The sequence below is a fragment of the Mastigoproctus giganteus genome, chromosome 1 (assembly GCF_048544385.1).
Source record: "Mastigoproctus giganteus isolate SK-2022 chromosome 1, ASM4854438v1, whole genome shotgun sequence".
NCBI classification, from domain to species: domain Eukaryota; kingdom Metazoa; phylum Arthropoda; class Arachnida; order Uropygi; family Thelyphonidae; genus Mastigoproctus; species Mastigoproctus giganteus.
Window position 1 is genome coordinate 89102748 of NC_143575.1, and position 21730 is coordinate 89124477.

The window sequence follows — 21730 nt, forward strand, 5'->3', positions numbered from 1 at the left end:
TCCAGTGAGCGAGACCAATGGGATTTACCAAACCCCACAAAGTTTCGAGTTGTCTGCAATGCCATTAAATAAATATCACTTGCTTTTATTAAATGCAGAGGTCAGATGGGACTGAAATGAATTCGTATAAATTAAAATTAGTAATAGTAACTGTTAACTGTATAATTGTTCTTTTTATATTATATATCTTTCAGCTCTTTTTTTTTTAAATTCTACAAGAATCTGTTAAAAGTATATTGTTTTGAATATCGAACTATAAACTATAGCGTACTGTTTTATTTATTTAATATTTTAAACGATAAAGACGTTGATATGTTCATCCCATTAAACTTATTAAATCTCTCTCTAATCCTTATTTTTTTTGTGTTGAATATATATTTTCATTCATTAATGTATATGTTAATCTAAAATCCAGTAAACTCTAGGATTTTTACCAGTTCACTTTGATAAGAGCCAGAATAAATGTTCCACATTGATGTGGAACATTTATTATTTATATTTTCGAGCTTTTACCAACAGAGCGGTAAAAATTCAAATTTCTGTCTTATACCAAAATGAACCGGTAATATCGGATTTCAGGCTTTTACAATAACATATATATATATATATATATATATATATATATATATATATATATATATATATATATATATATATATATATATATAAATGATGCGTTAATTTAAAATTCTAATTTTAAAACTATTTCTGACTGCAAATTATTATTCTTCTATTTTATATACATATATATATATACGTGTGATTTTTTTCTCTTACCTTACTATATGTATTACCTTACCAACAGCATATGAACGCCATCATATTTGTAAAAACACGAGTGAGTTTTTTTATGAAAACACAAATAAATAAAGTACTAATCCACTTTTTGTCCCAATGACATTGTTGTCCATCAGAGAACGCTTTCAACCAGTCCTTTGTAGCAGTCAGCAGAAATTTAGGTTCATTCCTTACTGCAGTGGATGAATCGTTATCGTTCAGGAACAGGGAAGACCTATTAGCATTAGCGTTAGTAGAGGCATTTGATGCAAGAAAGCGAGCTTATGCAGCATCAGCCTAAAAAAAAAAAAAAAAAAAAAAAAACACTCCCATTTCACCCCTCCGTTCGATCCAAATACCTGTCCAGCTGAGCCTTAAACTTATTTAGGCTATCAACTTCCACAACAAAAGATGGAAGTCTGTTCCACCTATCAACTACCCGCTGGCTAAAGACAAATTTGCTCACGTCTATCCTACATCTGTCTTTCCTCAATTTGAATTTATGCCCTCTCAGGTGATTATTCTGAGCAAAAGGCAGAATCCCATCAGCATTGAGCATGCTCAAGCCATTCAAGGCTTTATACACCTCTATCAGATCACCTCGGCGGTGCCTAGTCTCCAGACACTGTAATTTGCAAAACAACTTAAGCCTTTCTTCGTAAGAGCAACCCTTCGTTCCGTTCACTAACCTTGTTGCCCTTCTCTGTACTCGTTCCAGCAGCTCTACATCCTTCTTGAAATGAGGCTTCCAGACCTGTATACAGTACTCAAGGTGTGGCCTGACCATTGCCTTATACAAGGGAATAATCACCTCCCTATCCCTGCTAGAAAAATTCCTGTAAATCATTGATAAGACACCATGAGCTACTCTTGCAGCCCGTCTGCACTGCTCAGAGAACTTCATATCTGCCTGCACAATTACCCCCAGGTCCTTTTCATTCTCTACCACTGTCAATGTAGTACCACAGAGTTGATACGTTGCTCTGGGGTTGCTGTTTCCCATATGTAGTACTTTACATTTGTCAATGTTAAACTTCATTTGCCACCTCTCAGCCCATCTGCTCAACCTTTCCAGATCCTGTTGCAGCAGCATAGTGTCAGTGGTGTCCTTAACAACCCTTCCAACCTTTGTATCATCTGCAAACTTGGATATTAAGCTTGATATGCCATCATTAATATCATTTATAAATACAAAAAACAACAATGGACCCAACACTGAGCCCTGAGGGACTCCACTAATATTTCCACAGAACGGCTAGAATATAAGTATGATGGCTAAGCTTTAATGGCTGCTGTCACCACAACCAACGGTCTGAGTTCAAACCATGAGAAGCAGCCTCACAACGTGACCTCGACTCCTCCGAACTTCATTTTGGGCACAATACGCTACGTTAGGTGATATTACTTGAGAATTCTTCTTACCTATCCTCTGCCGCCTGCTTTGATGGGCTAGGCTCCACTATAAATGACGTCTGACGTTCGTTGATATGATGTGGAAAACACAATCAGCCAACTCAATGGGTGTGATGATGGATTTGTCAAGCAGCACAGCATGGGTTTTCAATGCCACCCCATGCTGTACAGCTCCCTATGGACAGTACTTGCAACAGTCCTGTGCATATCTGGTGCTCCAACGTATCGTTGTACAAGGAATTAGCTTGGGATCGTCTATTCCTATCCGTCAGTTCTTGGCCTACCTGGTTGTTTGCACAAACTTGCATCACCTCTGTTCTTCCATGTTTTCACTACACAATTTCACTACACGACTGACTTTGCGTGGCTCGAACGTGTGGCTATCGTATGCTATGGCAAATTGCTGACATGGGGTCCAATGATCATACTCTGAAACGCTAGCGTCTTGCCAAGACACACTGCTTCTCTTTGTTTGTGATATTTCCCGCACACTAAACTGGAAGGGGGTGTCCGAATATTTTTGGTAGAGTAGTAGACATATATATCATCTTTTTCGTGTATATTTACTCTCAAATATTCTTACAAATTGTAATGGGCAATGTATTGGACAATAAAAAAAATATATCCATGTTCTACTGATTTTTGTTAGCGGTCGTGGTTTTAAAACGGCTTATCATGAAACCATTCGCTGGTTTGACGAAAAGAAAAGGAGAATCCGGGAGAATAACTATGAAACCCTCGCCCAAGTACAACTATGGTATGAAAAAATTCCTCCTTAAAGTATCCGAACGCAGACCTTTTCTACATGATATGAAAGCACAGCGATCGTAAAAAGGTGACTGCTATTGTGTAAACCGAGAATGGAAGCACTGGCGAAGAGCTGTTGCCATAACACCTCTCTCCAACTCTCTCGACCTTGAAGAAGAAGTTGAAGTACAAAAATTTTGGTTCAGTAAGAAGCTCAAGTTCCCATAACCATGATGCTACTGTTGGCTTTTGACAGTTGAGTATACAAGTACATGTATTTGGATGACGCAAGTGTATCCAGTTTCATGTAAGTCGGTGACGCAAGTGTATTATGTTGTCTTTTTTGTGTCCGACAACAAGACAACATAACAGCCCAGTGTGCGTAATAATGATACTCGCAATAAAAGTATTGGTATCGTGTTAATATTTTTTATGTTCCCTGTTTTCAACTATTTTATGTTTATCTTTTTAGTTGTAACCAGAAAATATTAATACAATGGATAAAAGTTAAAATAAAGCAAATTAAAGGATCAAATGCTATTTATTTTATGGAATGGCTGATAAATGAAGAATTTCCGAGGAAAATTTACTACGATCTGAGAGTGATTAACTTAAAACTGAGCAATGTGCCTAGATCTCTGTTATGGAAGGACATTGAATATTGAAAAATATTCAGCTGAAGAACTTCCAGGATTTTTTTCCTAATATTCAGTTAGTCAATCTCAGGCCGAGGTAGTAGGATTTTATCACTGGCCACACATTCTGCAAGCACGAAATAGCCATAATGTATAGTGATATGAGTTATATTTGCATAAAGCGCTCACCAAGGGATTCCATCTAAAACTTATGCCTTTGACCATTCAGCCGATCGTTGCAAATAGAGTCAACGAATCTAGCAAATGTCCTTAATCAATTAAAATCTCGTTTTAATTCTTTCTGTTGGTAAGAAAACAGGGAAAAGCACTGAACGGACTTTTATTTTTCTTTTCAGGAAACTACGTTGCCCAAGGAATAATCTCCACTTGCAGCTGTTTTTATCGTTCGTAATTCGAGCAGCTGTGTTGCTGTTAAAAGATGTCTTGTTCGGTAGCGGTGTCGGATTCAAGCCCGAGGTTACTTCAACTGGTGGTATTCCCGCAACGCCAGTCACAGATGACCGAATAGTAGGCAGACACAAGTTTTTCTTTTGTCTCTTGTTTTTTTTATATTTTTATACTGCATTCACATAATTATTGTAGCCAGAAATAGAATTAATTTTAAATTAATGTAATTTATTTAATTTATTATTTCAAATTGAACATTAGAAAAGAGAAGTCTGATCTACAGAACAAACAAAAATTGGTTCCATTAAGACAAAAGTCTTAATGCATAGCCTTGATCTCTTATTTTTTTTGTCTCTGAAGTTTCATAGATGATTGTCTTTCTCGATAATTGACGTTGCCTTCTCGTAAAGTCAGGTTTCACTCAAGGAACAAGAACGTTCTGTCGAATATTTCCCAGTCTAAGATAACCTGATCTAATAAAACAACATTGCATCAGACTAAAAATATTTTTAAAGAAATATTTAGTAAAGAAGTGGATACTATTTCAAAACTGGTATTGAAATAGTACCGCGCTTCTTTATGAAATTGCTGTATTGAGCCAACGTAGCTGTTAATAGCGATTATATTGCACACGTAACAAAATCGGAAGTTTCAAAAGGTCGCTAATTGCAGCTGCCAGTAACCTGATTGATGATGGTACCAAACACTGTAGTTCTGAAACCAGTCATACCAGTACCTTTAAGTTTTTAAATAACGGATTCATCTTTTTGGTCATGTTATTCCCTTAAAAAAGATATTAGTAACTTTAGATGGATTCGCAGATAACAGCAGTCCTTTCTAAAGAGCGCAAGCCGAAGTTTTGTCACTGGAGAGACAATTGTGACGCCTGCAGTTAACACAGAATAGCGTTATTTTCTCAAACTATAAAGTATTGCGCAAAGACTAAATTATCTAAAACTATTTTACTCTATGACTATGTGAAGTGGAGAACTGCCATGTGCCGGAAAAGACTCTTCAATAAAAAAAAAAGAGGATTCTCGACCCGTTATTAGCAATATTTGTCCATTAAATTTACTGTGCAATTCGTTCTCAATATGGAGACAGTCACTTATCGAACTGGCAGAAGGATCATTCGAAGCAGCAACACCTGATATAGTTCAACGGACTGATGAACTTATTCAGAAGGGGCCCACGTCAATTCGTTGCATGCAACGAAAAAAGAAAATAATATATTTTTTATCCACTAATTTTGTATAAAAGGATTCATGTCGATCTCAACCCTCAAATAATCCATCCTACTAGAACAGCATGGGCTTCGAGTGCCTAAAAAAAAAAAAAGACTGTTAATCTTAATTTTTCCCTTTCTTCTAGTTTGTGTTAATAAATTTCGTCCTCAACCTGCAACCAACCAATCCTAAGCAACTTGAAAAACAGACTTCAAAAGAATCCCTCCCCCCTCTAAAAAAAAAGTATTTTAAAAGTACTTCTTTACATCTTGTCTCCGTACTACCGGACTTTCAAGCAGCATCGTGGTTAGGAAAATGCCGTGTGGAAAATGAGGAGATTCGAATCCCATCACAAAGGAGGAATTTTTATGGGTGGGTGCTTGATTCCCTTTCCCACCTGGTAACTCCAATTATTTGAAACAAACAAAGCAAACAGAAAACACAATATATGCAATTTACAGGCATTATACAGACGTCTCTCGACCTTAGTTCTTTCGTGGAAAATAAACACCATTTTAACTACCATCCTCTACGATCACTAAGTATCTTTTGGCGTACCATCCCTTAGTCAGAAACAAAGAAAACTGCTACGGGCCCTAATGAAAACGCCTCATTGTACCACACTGCTTTTTCATGTAAGGGACTCGTACTCTAATTTCCAACCCTTAGCAATCTCTAGGGAAGCTTACCCGCCTACACTTAACCCATCCACTGTACTAGCCTACTACTAATCTCTTTCAATAAGAACTATAGCGCGGGTTGCAAACCGAAAATCAAAAGATGCGCATTGCCCACCCGACATCCATTATCTCTACTTTTTTTTTTCATATACCGAACTATCACATACAGCGAAATGTCATTCACTAAATTATCTCGTACACCAACTATCATGCATTGTTATTATTGTAAGATTTGAGCCTCAGCGACTAAGGCCATATTGCTCCGTGTATATTGTCTTTAAATTGAGTGTGTTCGGAGGTCGATTTTCTGTTTTCTAGCCGAAAAACCCGTGTTTCCTGGAGTAAAACCATGCTACTCTTGTCTGATACCGAATAACTCAGCCACGTTGTGAAAAAGGCCCATAAAATTTCCTCACATCATCGACGGACCTGGAACTCTGGTCTTTTCCATCTGGTGTGGGGAGGACGTCGATCGTACCAACTGTGCTACCCACGAGGGCGTTACTGTACAACGAATTGATATGTTAAGCTTATGATTTGTCGTGATCCCATTCAAAAGAAACGCTACATCTGTAAATTAAACCTGGCGTATCTCCCAACATGACTATCGACATGCGGTTCGAGGTCATTCACTAACTTCTCAGCGTCGCACTCACGCTATAAACTATCCTGCAGCCACCCCTTCTCATCAATAAACTGTTGTTTTTAAAACAACAATGTCTACTTTCAGCAAAATTATGTCGGTGGAAGGTGTATGGAGTAATAGAGTAGAGGGAAGCTAGTGAATGACCCTCAACCTCATGTTGATTTCCGCCTGATTATAGTGAAGGAATTAAACAGCTTTTCTGCCTTAGATTGCCTTCCTTAGACAGAGATTACCTTCCAAATTGGTAGATCACGATTACAGATATCGTTCTTTAAAAGAACAATGGCACTTATAAACCAGAATGACTTTGATCTTTCTTTTGGACAGGAAAATGTTTCAGTCTTGGACTGATCTTCTGATAACACTGTACCATCATTGTAAATATTGTATTATTTTTATGGCATAAATTACTTTTAAACTTCATTTATTTATTTACAACTTATTACTTATAATCTTATGTATATGAGTGTGCTGTGTTGTACTTTAATTACCTGCAGTGTATATTAGATTTAATAATAAAAGGAGAAATCCAATAATAATAAACCTTTTATTTATATTCTTCTCAAATACGCATTTCAGAAGAACAGAAAACATTTGTTTAGATGTGCGCCAAATTAATAAATGCGTGGTGACAAACAAAATTTAAAGTATGTGCGGAAAAGTTCATTTACTGAAAAATATGAAAAGGTCACGTAGCATCTGAAGAGCTGAAAGACGAAATTAAGGGGGAAGCTTGAAAGATTGAACAACTCGTGACAGCTGCTCAAATGTCTGCGGTACTAATAACAAACACTATATTGTGTGCTACTCATCAGTTGACTCGGAATAGTGACAAGTAAACTCCATAAACTGATCAGCGTGACTATTATGCAACGAAGTTAATAAAAATCAGTGTACTCGTATATTGAATTTTTATTCTGGCTAAAGTGACATGATTTCCTACATTTCTTGGGTCAACTTTAAGCTTTTACGAGGTACTTGATCTAATTTGGGAGTTTCGATTACATTGACTTACTTGACATTAAAATTTTAAGTTTGGTTAATTACATTAAATGAATTCAGGTCATACGATAGCAACATCATAATATTACGAACCGCTATTAGACAACGTTGACACTGCAAGGAAAATTTGCATAAATTGTGTTTCTCACTCTTATCTGCCAAAATCCGGAATCAGCTCTGAATTCCCTAGCCAGCCCAGGTTGAAACACTTTCTGTTAATGTTGTTGTTGTAGTAGTAGGGTTTTAGGAGCATCAGCGACAAAGGCCATATTGCCCCATGTATACTGCCTGTAAATTTAGTGATCTGAGGTCAACTTTCTGCTTGCTGAACGAAAAACCCGAATTTCCTGGAGAAAAAAACCATGCTACCCACGAAGGCACTTTCTATTGAGGTCCAGCGACTAGTACAGTACAGTAATTAGGATCACAGTCGTTCCACACAGTGTGAAAAGCCATGGGTTCAAATCTCGTAGAGACGGGAAGAATTTTTATATTTTCCAAATTGTGGCCGAGTTAGTCGATCTCAAGTGCTCATAGTTCTATCTCTAGAAACACGTGTTTTTCATCCAACAAAATAAAAAAACGATGGAAGAATACCCCCAATTACAGACATCGTACTGACGCCTCATTGCTTTAGCTGCCTGGCACTTAACGTGTGTACTTTAGAGGCTTGCTGAGACTGAAGGAAACAAATTCCACCAAAATTTCAAAAAAATTAACCCATCTCGAGTAAATAAATGAGAAGGATACGTAATGCTGTTTGATCAGAAGTGCTTGAGTGAATGACGCGTTTTCAGCCTGCATCGTTCTATTCGAGTCATTGATTCTTTCCTATTATCAAGTGCGAAGAGAAAGGGATTCTTTGAGTATTTTGACACTAAAAGGAAAGGGTTAAGTCTTATTAGTCCAGTGGATATAAATATCATCCATGTGGTGACCTAATTGAGTATAAGTGTCCATGTGCAATATGCCCATAAGTTCTGCCTGTTTCGCTGGACGAATAACCCGATTTTCCAGAGGGGAGGGGGAGACCTTACTATCAGCAACTGAGACTGGATAATTCAGCCACGGAGTGAAAACGCCCATAAAAGTTCCTTGCATCTCAGCCTTCTCCCACACCAGGTAGAAGAATTCCGGGATTCGAACTCTGAACTTTTCTACCTAGTGTGCTTATAACCACCATGCTACCCACGTGGACAAATGTGGTGAAGTCTTTTTGAGATACCTAAGAAATTGTACCAATGCAATTAAGGCCATGAGACATCATTATATGGTGTCTGTTGTTTTCCTTTTGCGCCAAAGCAACTACAGCTACAATGCTTGTCTGTAAATTATTCAGTTTTTCTGCTTTTCTGAATAAAAAACTAGTTTTCTCAGGGGAAAACCGTTCGCTCAAGACCGACTAACTCACCACAGTGAAAATGAAACCCGTAAAAGTTGCTTCCATCTTGACAAGTGTGGAACCACAGCGATGTAATCACTATGCTGTACGCGAGGACCCTGCTGTAACTACAATATTTATAAATTATCATCACATGACCGTCTGCATTCAAACAGTAGTTATTCACGTGGGGTAGTTCTGTAAAGGCTTTTCCCGGGATGAGCCTAACCAAGTGAAAATGGTTATAATAACGCGTAAATTACATTTAATGACTTGTTTATTAGGACTTTATCATGCATTCAAAGCCATTTGCTTTGAAATGATGCGTTATATTTTGCTAGCAATTGACTTTATAAGACGACATACTGAAATAACTGTCACTTCAATACTGCAAAGGTATAAAATTAATTTACGAAATTTAGCGAATATAATTTGAGAATATTTACATCTCTAGTATTAAAGTAACTTTTCTATTAGTTGTTGTTATTACTTACAGAACGTGGAGTGCAAAGTGTTTACGAGTTTCTGGCACTACTCACTAGTAGCTAATTACTTCTGGATCCTTATGGAAGGACTTTATTTGCATAACCTTGTTTTCCTGTCTATGATTACTGACACCAGTGGAATAATGAAGTATGTCATTATCGGTTGGGGTAAGTAACTTAAATAGTGTAAAATGCAGCAAAGAACATTCTCTGTTAAAAACTGTAAAAATAAACAAGCGACTTGATATAACGATTACCAACAGCAAATGGAGCGAGAGTTGAAGACTGGATCAGTATTAACAAATCCGGTGTAGTCTACAGTAGTCAAAGACCCACCATAAACTGCTGATGTTTCTGTATAATATGAAAACATCTACAATGGACAAAAGATTCCTTAGCTCAGATCCGTCCGACTTTTTAAAAGCAGAATACAGCATACGCGTTATATATTTAAACGCTTAATATGATTAGAAACGAAATATATTTAAAACTATCTCTACAGAACAACAGATTTTAATTTTTTAAAGAATTCTAATAGGAATCCTGATATTGAATTCTATCAGTCAACATGGAATATGAAGATTCATTTTTCGTCAAGGCTATATGTACTCGTACACCGTTGAAAACTACGTATGGTTGACCGAGGTCATTAACTTTAATCCTGATAAGCTTACCAAAGTACAACATTAAATCAAAACAACATTTAACACCTGGGAGTCTTTTAGAAGTTAAATTCTTCGACAGATACTAAAAACCAGACTTTTATTTGTTTCCACGTGATCTCCAAAAAAATGTCCATTCAGTTCAGTTCGGCGATTTCTATTCTTACAGAGCAGTATCGTGCTTATAAATATTCGAAATGAGTTGGGCGGTTTCTAATAACATTAATAATTCATAATTTATTAGTACCGGTAACACGATACAAAGAAGCAAAGCTTATAGAGCACCAGCACAAAAAAAAATGCCCACTTCCTTTGTCTATTGCTGGCAATAATTTCTCCAAACCTTCTTTAAATTTATTCAAATTACCCAGTTCCACAATACTAGGTAGAGGTTTATTCCAATAACCAATAACTCTCTGGCTGAATGCAAATAAAGGTCACTCACCATAATAATACAGTACATCTATTCTGCAACCATCCTCTTTTCAATTTGTGTTTATGTAACCTTGTGTGTGTGCCATCTGTACTAAACCTTTTCACCACATAAATGCTATCTATATCCAGTGGAGTAATGTGATTCAACCCTTTCCGTTCAGTGTAGTAAAAATACAAAAAGCATCCCTTGCTATTTCACTTTGATTTCTTAGCAAAAGACTTCTCATAAGCTGCTTTAGCTTGCCTAACCCCAATGAGCAACTTGATCACAAACCAGTTTATATTTACTGTAAGACTGTATTCTTTAAAAGTTTATAATCAACTATGTATGTTTTTTTTCTCTGCTACTAACCACATCAGTTCATCGGGTATTCATTTTGTTCTAAACATTGAACAATATCTAAGAGATATTTGTTAAACATGGTTTAGAACAAATTTTCAACAAACTTTGTTAGAAAGTTTAAGTGCCCATTTGGCATTTATAGTTTTTAATAATATTAGTTGGTCCCATTTATTAGTTGGTCCCTGCTGCATGTTCCAACAGAAGCAGTGCACGAATCACTTCCACCTATGCTTACGGCTTCAGCTAAACTATTAGTCCCCCACAAACCAGCAGCTTTCCAAACAACATAACACTGCCTCGATGGCATCAGAAAATATTATTGTACCCGTTCTGTTTAAGTGTATCCCATCCCTGTAGAAATTCTCTCTGTGTCTCGTGTTAACAAGCACAGACCATTCTTAGAAAAATTCTACCCCATGAACTTTACGCACAATCTCTCAAGGGCACAATGGTACAATCTCTCTCTTCCTCCTACCATCTCTGGGTGAAATACGTATTAGATACTTTCAAGTTTAATCCTACCCCAAGGCTTTTTTTCTCAACGTTGCTCTATATCAGTTAAGGAAATCCTCAGATCTCCTATTTTTAATATCATTAGTACCAACGTGTACAATCATATCACCTTCTATGCCCTTAAACGATTATAATTTTTCTAAAACATCATTAACATTTGCCCTGGCAGCATAACATACCCAGGTCGTATTGCTAAATCAAATTTAGGAAACACTTGAACCACAAAATAATTAATTAATTAATTAATTAATTAATACCAAAGCCATTTCCTGTGGCATTATGTCCAGCTACAGCCAGATCAGCATATATACCTGACCCGACTTAAGTACATACAGAAAGGCCCTGAGAACCTAAGGCTGCATTTATCCACTAATTACGTAACTACTTACATAAAATACTGAAACTTAACCAACGTCATTATAATATTACTCTGTTTCTTTTATATTATAAAATACTTTAGATACTATCTTATTTTAGGCTAACTTTCTTACGATTAGAAAACTTTTCCGACAATGATTAATGTAAAACCAACGTTCTTCTTGATGCTATATTTTAAAATATTAGAATAAATGTTTTCACCCATTGTAAACAGGAAATGTCTGTGATATTCTTAAATTAAATAAAGAAATATATATCCAGCTTGGCATTATAAAATTGGATTTCTTATATATAGATTTTCTTGTTATTAAGAATTGCAAAAGATAATTACAAGGGCCACTTTAAGTTTCCTGCATGGTACTGCCATGGATATGCAAACGCTGATATAACCATAGCGGTGGTAGCAACGATAGGTATCATTGACTGAATTCAGTTGTTCAAAAATGCGCAGCTGGAGGAGATCAAAGTTCATGGTGAACTTTGATCTCCTGATGATTTTGATTGGCGCCAATGTTAATGACGTTTTGTTTCTTACATTAAAATGTATTTTCCATATTGCAAAAAGCACGAATTTTCCTGCATACTCCTCACCTCTACAGATTCAAGTCCTCCATGGCAACTTGCTACGATGCGATGCCTTCTGCTACTCGTTTGGCGAGGTCAGGGTTCGATTCCCGTCAATGGTTGGACGAATTTCTAACGTCCTCTTCAACCGAACAGTAGTTAGTCGATCTCGGGCGGGATAGAAAAAGAAAGAAAGAATGGTTCTTCTCTGCGAGTTATGCTGGGCTTTCAGTAGCCGCAACATGCAAATTGGCCCATCAACGCACGTCTATAGATAAAATATACAGATATGAGGAGTTGGCATATGACCATTCAAAGACCTTTGCATACTTGGATTGTTTGAAAACACACTAGTGCTTCTAAAAAAAGTAAGCGACTAAAATTCTAAAAAACAAATATTTAGAAAATTAATTTATACCTCTCCTTTAATTGTTGAAAACAATTTTGAAATTCTGCCTATGTTATCTCCCCGAGATGGCCGGTCACATTCTTTGGGATGGTTCACTTTCATCTTCATTTTTAACTTCAGTTAAATCTGGTGAACAGAGAGGGATGGTGGATAACGTGGAATGCACACAAAAACTAGTTCTTGTTTTCACTTAAGCTTAGTGTGACCCGTTTGCAACAATCCTTCATCACTTCGAAATACGATTCTTGCAAAGAATCTGACGGATCATACCAGCCTTATGTGAAAAGAACTGTTTTTTGTTGGACGAATTGCAGCTGCACCCTCGTGGGTAGCACAGTTGACAGGATTGTCGTCCTCCCCACACGGGGAGGAAAAGACCCGAGTTTGAATCCTGTCAATGACGAAAGGAATTTTTATGGGTCTTTTCACAACGTGGCTGAGTTAATCCGTCTCAAGCGAGGGTAATATGGTTTTTCTCCTGGACAGGTTTTTTTGAAATTTTTCTTCGAAAAACCAGTCCAGGAGTTTTCGGCCAGCAAACCGACCACAGAACACATGCAATTTACAGATATATATCACACACGGCGCAATATGACTAAGTTACTGATGAACCTAAAACCCTACAACAACCAACCAACCAGTGCACCTGCGCATTCCCCTTGAATTGTTCGTATATTTATTTCGAAAGAAAAAAAAAAAAAAAGAATGTAACAGACCATCTCAAGGAGATAACTTTGGAGGAATTTCAAGAATGTTTTAAACGATTAAGAAAGAAGCTTAACAAGTGTATAGGGTCCCATGGTGACTATTTCGAGTGTTGTTCATAATAAATTCCTTTTCCGAACTTTTTTTTTTTTCAGAATTTGTCTTATTACTTTTCAAACGAACTGTGTGCATACATTCGTGAGCAACTCATCCACAGCACTGGAAGTAGGAAGATGGTTTCCTGAGTCGTATCTTGATAGTCGAAGAAATGTAAAAATGTGGTATCCACAGTCATCATTATGGAATATTGGAAGAACAGTTCTTTATCCCAAAATGAGATCAGTGAAGTCAAACACTGGATTGCACGGCATGCTATCCCCTCCCAGAATTGTTGCTATTCTTTTGGAAATTTTTGATTTGGCAGATGGAAAAAATCCCTACAGAATATCCACAAAGACTTGCGAACATCACTGCGTAATATCAAGAAAGTTCTTCCACGTCGACTCATTACAATCTGCTGTCTACTTCGTGGAAAATATGCAACTGGAGATTTATTAGAGTAAAGCATGAATGTAACTCTCAGTTAGAGCTATAGTTTGTATTTGTAGATGGTTGCCATAAATATGCTAAGAGAAAAAGGGAAATTTCGAAAATGGCCCTCGTAAACGTATACGATCATAATTTTGAATTCGATTTCAATAAGGACTGAAACTCGGTTTTCTTGTACATTAGGAACGCCTTTGCTATGTATAATTCCCTGGGTTATCGTCCGAGCCACATTGGAAGACACTTTGTAAGTAATAAAACTATTTTTGTACTTTGTTAAAATAATAATTGATGAAAATAGCGCGATGTCAATCAAAGATGTTATCATTTTCATTTCCACGGTTTAAATTTTTTGTCCAAATGTTAAAAAAGGCAACACTAAAGAGCATATTATAAAATTATGAAAAATACAGTAAGAATACAGTCACAAGAGTCCAAAAAACGTTAGAAGGTATGAGCGAAAAAGAGAAGGGGCCAAAAAAAAAAAAAAGTTAGAAGTTATCACTACCTGATCTAGTTGTCACAGACATTCTTTCTCAAACTTACAAACCCAACTTAATGTATTTTGAAATTCATAATCCGTTGGGGCTTTTAAAGAACATTGCTTCACTTTTTTTAAATTGAGTTTGCTTTATTGGCAGTGAATGTGTAGGTTATGGGTAAATTTAAATAACATATGACTGCCTTTATCCAAGTAAACTAAATTAAATGGCGATGTTTGTGGATCCCTCGTGGAATCCAAAAGCAAGGGTGTGCTGGAGAGTTTAATAAGTGGCCCCTCCAGCACACCCTTGCTTTTGGATTTCATGAGGTGTAGTGTGGCAGTGCTACTATTTTGATAAAACAGCTTCACCAGCAGTGCAACGCTTTTAAAACTGTTTCTTGTTGATCTAAGCTGCTATACGCATAACTATTTTAAAAGAATCTCCTCCCCACACACCGAACCACATCATTGCAACATTAATTTTTATTTAATTTTCCTAAGCGAAGCACGCCATTTCCAACCTAGTTTCACTTTTTTGAACTTTTTTTCATATGTTTTTAATTTAATGACCCGATGTGCAGAATTTATTTATTGCTATTTTGCAGATGCTGGACAACCAATCACAACCAAGGATATTTCTGGATTATTCGTGGACCCATAACTGCATCTATTGTGGTAAGTTATAACACGATTGACAGAATTATTTCTAATGATAACTCAATAAGTTTGTCGATTACATAAAATATTTTCTCCTTTCAAATATTCAGACAGACTTGGACTTCTTTTTCACGGAAAAAAACAAATATTCGTCATTAATGAAACAAACCACTCCCAGGACGGCAGTGGTTTGTTTCTTTAATGGATGAATTTTCAGTTTTTTTCTCTAATCTTTTGCGTAACCAAATAAAACATTCTCTACAATTTCAGGTAAATTTCTTCTTTTTCATCAACATCACCCGAGTCCTTTTTCTGAAGATGTTTGCTTCTAATACGTTACAGACCAGAAGATATCGTTACAGGTAGGAAACATTCAATATTGCTGAACATTCATAAAACTTATGAAAAACGTAAAAAAATTGTTTGAAATATCTATGTTCTTATACGAAAATTTCAAAATAAGACTTGACAAATGTTTAAACAGAAATTGTCTACGAGTACTACAGAAAGATTCAAAATTCACGCAACCCAAAATGAAAAGACAAATCCTTCTCATTCTGGCAACCATGCACAATCCTTACAAAACCACATCAGTAGTTACAATGTATACCCCCACATGCAGGACAGTGATTTTACTTTATGAAAACCCCTAGCAAGAAAGGTAGTAGAACCTATAGTACTTAGGGACGTGAGTGGGTTGGGAAGATAGAAGATACTTGTTGACATTAGACTTAAATTTTCTGTAGATTGTAATTTTCAAGAAATACGTTAAAAGAAAGCTTAAGTTGAAGAAGAAAAATTGGGTCTGTGAGTTTCAAGTAGGACATATACTGGTCCAACTTGAAACTCACAGACAAATAAATGGATATATACTGGTTCCAGTACGTGGTCGGACCGGTTTGAGAGAGAGAGAGGAAAAATTATAGAAGCCAATTAAGAAAGAATAGTGCCCATGGATATATCTATAGAAAAGATATGCAGCAGAAAGAGAATGTCTAAAGACTTTTTAAGTGACGGATCATTAATTAAACTGATTGTTCTCTGTTGAACGGAGTCTAGCTGCCTGAGAGAGGTTTTGGGGCACCGCCCAGACGTGGGTATAATATTCCATGGTAGGGCGGATTTGGTATTTGTGTGTGGTGAGTTTCAGAAGAAAAGTAACAACAAGAGTGAAAGAAAAAACCTAGTTTTTTTAGATGCAGAAGAAGCAATATTTGTGATGTGTTTATGCCAAGAGATATTAGAAGTCAGGGTAATCCCTAATAGAGATAAGTGATCTTTGTCTAGAAATCTGAGCGTCATCGAAGATAAGCACAGGAGCAGACGAATTCTTTTTGCGAGATATAAGACAGAACTGAGTTTTAGGATTGAAATTAACTAAATTATCGTTGCCCCCCGATTGCTTCTTACAATGACTGGAGATCACTATTTAAGAAATTGGTGGTGGTGGATATTCCAGAACTTGAAGCTATTCGTACAGGGCAAGGTTAATCAAACTGTAAGGTGAAATGCAATGTGCTGTTAACAGCAAAACTATGGACAGGATTTCCAGTCATTGTAGGAAGGTCAGGGATATACAATAGGAAAAGAATCGGAGAAAGAACTGAACCTTGGGGAACACCAGCATTAGTGGTGAATTTAGAGGACGGAGAGCCATCTACCATCACTCTCACATAGCGGTCAGAGAGAAAACTGGATACACATTTGCAAAAAACAATTGGCAATCCGTAAGATTTACGCTTTTTAAGAATACCTTTATGCCAAAAACGATCAAAAGCCTTTCAACTATCAAGGGCAATTGCTTTCAAACTCAGTTCTGGAATATATTTAAGAGGTTCACATACCAATTGGATGAAACAGCACACACACATCTCCAGTGCAGCATTTAAAATCACTTTGAAGGTCGCTTAATCTCTAATGGACATGGCCGCCAGACCTCACTGGACCTTGCCTCTCGATTGTTTCCTCTGGGGATATGTTATATAGCTCGAATTTGTGAACTACACTGCTCGACAAAATTAACAGAACAAAACGTTTTTCATGAATATTTTATTATGAACAGTGTGGCCGAAGGCGAATATTTGATATCATAGGCATCCTGGCATGCAAATTCTGAGTATCCAATACAAATCGATCTACTACTTGACTGAGATGCATATTATGCAAATTATTAATGCCTATAAAAACACGGGTTGTGACCACATCACTCATTCCCGTTTTCTAGCTTGCTCAGTGGGATAGCCACATCTCCAATACTCAGGATGGCAAGTCATCGTCATTTAGATGATTCTTCGAGATGACGGACCGTTGGACGACTTGAAGATGGCCAGTTGCAGGCGGAGGTAGCACGTTGGCTTAATGTATCACACAGTGTCGTCACGGCATTATGGAAGCTGTTTCAGGAGACAGAGACCGTTACAAGAAGAGTTGGCCAAGGTCGCCCAAGGGCTGCGTCAACCAAATTATGTTTCTGAAAGTGTAGCTGAAGATATGCAAGATTGTATGTGTTCTGCGAATTTAAACACACACACACACACGCACACACACACACACTGTATATTTATGTATTTATAAAAAAAAATTGAACCTTTCCTAATAAAAATTGCTTCGAAACAACAGAGCTGATGAAGCTCGACACTATAAACTCTAAGAAACCGTCTCTTTACTTTTGATAATCATATCATAAATAGGACTATTACATTTCCAAAGTTGTTCTTAAATATATTTTGTCAGCAATCATACCCCTGAGTTTCGCATCTGCAAACAGATACCTCATATAATATTCAAAGGTTCTTTAGTGGAACTGCCTAAGAGTAAAATAGGTTAACAAAATTTCGTTTTCATAATGAGATACACAAAAACGTGATATACAACGTTAATAAGCTGTTTAGAATAGCTCAATTATATTGCTTTAAGCATATATATATGCTTATATATCCAGCAATTTTAATTTTGAATAGTTAAATGAATAAATAAATTCTTGTTTCACTTACAGAAAATGGTTCAAGTCCACCCTAATCCTTGTACCGTTATTTGGAGCGCACTACACCGTTCTGTTAGGAATGTCTTTTGCTGCAAGAGTTGGTCACATGACAGAAGTAGTATGGCTTTACGTTGACCAACTGTTCTCCTCCTTTCAGGTAAAGAAACAAAGTCATCAGTTAACGTCAAAGTAATGAACTGTATTTTTCATATTTGAAACAGCTGTGTTCAAGATTTGAACGCAGCTGTTTCAAATCTTGACTCTAATGTGATTATAACGAAATTAATAATTATGGAAATCAAATGAAAGCAAAATTTTCACAGGCTACAATAAAAGAAATAAGAGAAAGGTTAAAGCTTGTATTTTATTTTAATCCTTTAGGCCCATAGAAAAGCGTAAGCATTCAAGTAAGGTAGCACGAGAGAATATTTTATTTCTTTCATTTAACAAAATGACATGATGCTTCTCACTCCATGATTACCAACCCTAATCATAAAATGCAAAAACAACTGAATCTTACACCTTGAACTGGTCACACATTTCAGAATTTCCGGTTCAAATCTCGCTTAAGTGGAACGTCATAGGATAGGATTTCATCTTATAAAGTCTTGCAAGCGAAGCTCTCTTTATCAATGTTCACTCTGTACGCTTTCGCAACCTATCCATCACGGCCACAAACCGGAAGTTAAACGTCAGAGGTTGGACATCATAAATACCGAATCCGTTCATTAAATTGTAATAACTCTTGCTATTACAATTTAATGAACGGATCCAGTATTCGTGAACATTTGATTTAATATTTACGGATGCGACTGGATAAGGTTTATTTTCTGCAGAATGTCATAAATCCCTCAAAGAAACTCCTCCATCTAGTCGCTAAACATCTAAAGAAAAGCAGCAAACCGAAGAGGAGACAATATTACATGTATTAAGCGAATAACATCATGAAGAACCATTTGCAAATTATGAATTTTCAAATGGTACGATGGCGTAAGTTTTTTTTTTTTTCCTTAAATAAATAAATAACGTGACATACTGGAGTATAACGTTAGGTTGGAATAATGGAAATGGGGTATAAGCTGTTACAAATTAAGTAATTTGTGAATAGCTTTTAAGGAAAGAACGCAGAAAAGACGCGCTCTTGATTTTTATAAAATAAGTCAAGAGTACACTATTTAAGGTCTCCGTATTCACGAACGATAATAGGCCCGTTAACATTTCCATATGCCATCCACCATAAGGAAAAGAAAAACAGGCTGAATTCCAGACCATGGAATTCAGCCTGTTTTTTTACTAGCCGAATCACCGCGTTGCGGGCGTGGCCGAATTGGGGACGGATTCAAGAAAAGAAGTGTGGGTTTTGTAATAGACTTTCATTTTTGGCTAGTAAAAAAAAAAAAAGGTTAGTTTACCACTAATTTGGGACAGATTCAAGCAAAAGAAGTCACACCCGCAAAGTGGTACCCATGTTCTGAGTATAACAAAAAAAAACGCTTTGCATTAAACTAAAATTGAATTTTACATTAATACGCCAAAAATCAAGGTAAATATTATTAAATAGTAAAAAAATAAAGTATTAATGCCTTAAAACTAACGTTATATCTTGCACGCTACTTTATTTCTGGATATGTAGTTCATTACTGATTTTAAAATAGATAATTTTATTTATTTCCATTACTACATAATTGTTTCCATGACATTCAGTGTCAAACACCCATGCAACCATAACTTATAAAAAAAGAAGGTCAGACAAACAATAGAGATCCTCTGTTCGCATTAAGTCCTAAAATCCTGTCCTTTATGCAAACCTTAGTTTTCCCAAAATATGTGTTAAGGCTGTTCAAGATAAAAATGTAACAATCGCAATTGGCTTGTATCCAATTTCTAGCTTCATTTTCTCACTACACTAAAGTCTCCAACAATTGCAAAGCAGTTATTGATCAATCCAAACTATTTTGAACAGGAATAGAAAACTTACTTCTTGTCCAAAAATGGACCACCTGGTCTCTGGCCGTAACGTATGTCCATCTACTCCCACCTGTATTACAACCTGATAGTCCCACTGCATCCTCAGTTAAAAATAAAGCCCACTTATTAGCACCCTACTTTTTAAACTTGGTAAATCACCTCCACCATATCAAATACATTCCGCTGAATGCCACCCATCGTCTTCCGACAGAACAATGTTTGAAGAATTATAAATAATCTTGATGCTAAGAAAGCTCTCGGTCCTGATGGCATTTCACCAATTGGTCTCAAAACCTGTGCTTCTGTGTTGCCTTTCTACACTTTTGAATTCCCACTGGTATTTATCCTTCTGCTTGAATATTTGCTCATATCCAACCAGTTCCTAAAATGGGTGTGAAATCCCTCCCATCCAATTATCGTCCCATTGCACTTACCTCTACTCTTTTCAAAGTAATGGCGAAATCCATAACCGACCAACTCACTCTTCCATCTGATCAATTATCACCAAGGTGAATTCCGTCAGAGTTAATCCACTGGTAATATATTGGTTGATGTCACTCACCTTTGGGCAAATTCTATGGAAAAGTTTACTAAATCTCATGCAGTTTCTTTTCACATTTCTAATGCTGCTGATCGTGTCATAAAGGTCTTCTAAGCAAGCTACCACCCTATCAATTGCCTATTAGCTTTTGCAATTGGAAAATCAGTTCTCTCTCTAACTGCTGGAAATATCAGATTTCTCTGTCTTCTAACCTCTTCATTAATACTAGTGTTCCCCAAGTTTCATTTCTTTCTTCCACCCTTGTATATTAACATCCTTCTCACCTCTCATTTCAATTATTCATTCCCTCCAATAGTTTGTCTAGTTCTTCCATGAATTATTTAATTTATCACCTTCCACAACGACAAATGGAAGTCTGTTCCAGCAATCAACCACTCGCTGGCTAAAGACAAATTTCTGCACATCTATTCTGCAACCGTCCTTCCTCAATTTGAATTTTTGCCCCCTTGCGTGTGTGGTCTGAACAAGAGGAAGAATCCATCAGCATTCTTGCTCAATCCGATCAAAGTCTTAAACACTTCAATCAGATGGCGCCTCCGTAGCCAGGTGGGCAGGAGCAACAGTGAGCAGTACACGCTTCTTGATTAGACCGGGGTTCGAGCCCGTGCCCACCAAATACGGCGGATGCGGAAAGGTCAGGAAATGACCACCGCATATCCCCGGAGCAATATGGCCTTAGTTGCCAATGCTCCTAAAAAAAAAAAAAAAAAAAACCCAAACCAAAAACTTCAATCAGATCACCTCGCAGTTGCCTAGTCTCCAGACGCTGCAATTTGGAGAATTGGATCCTTTCTTGGTAAGAGCTTTCTTTCTTTGTTCCCCTCACCAATCTCGTTGTCCTTCTGTACTCGTTCCAGAAGCTTTACGCCCTACCTAAAATGTGACTTCCAGACCTGTATGCAGTACTCAAGATGTGGCCTGACCATTGCCTTATACAATGGGACAATCACCTCCTTATCCCACATGACACACTGTGAATAATTCCATTTCTCATTATATACGCCCATTTTTATGTTTTTAACAAAAACAAAATCTGCCAGACGGCATGTTAGTATTTAAGCCCTTTAAATCAAATGTTAGTGGTTAATGGTAAAGCAAGTGCTTCACCTAGCGTGAGGCAC

General features: G+C 36.8%; 1 protein-coding gene across 1 annotated transcript in view; it reads left to right on the forward strand.

The window, feature by feature from the left end:
• Positions 1-21730, forward strand: part of LOC150090979 (secretin receptor-like) — an 83987-nt gene that overhangs the window by 46636 nt on the left and 15621 nt on the right. Inside the window, exons 6-11 of the mRNA XM_090379185.1 lie at positions 3929-4100; positions 9412-9568; positions 14142-14202; positions 15045-15114; positions 15367-15458; positions 18092-18236. Of these exons, the coding sequence (XP_090235311.1) occupies positions 3929-4100; positions 9412-9568; positions 14142-14202; positions 15045-15114; positions 15367-15458; positions 18092-18236 (697 nt within the window). The remainder of the gene's footprint in view (positions 1-3928; positions 4101-9411; positions 9569-14141; positions 14203-15044; positions 15115-15366; positions 15459-18091; positions 18237-21730) is intronic.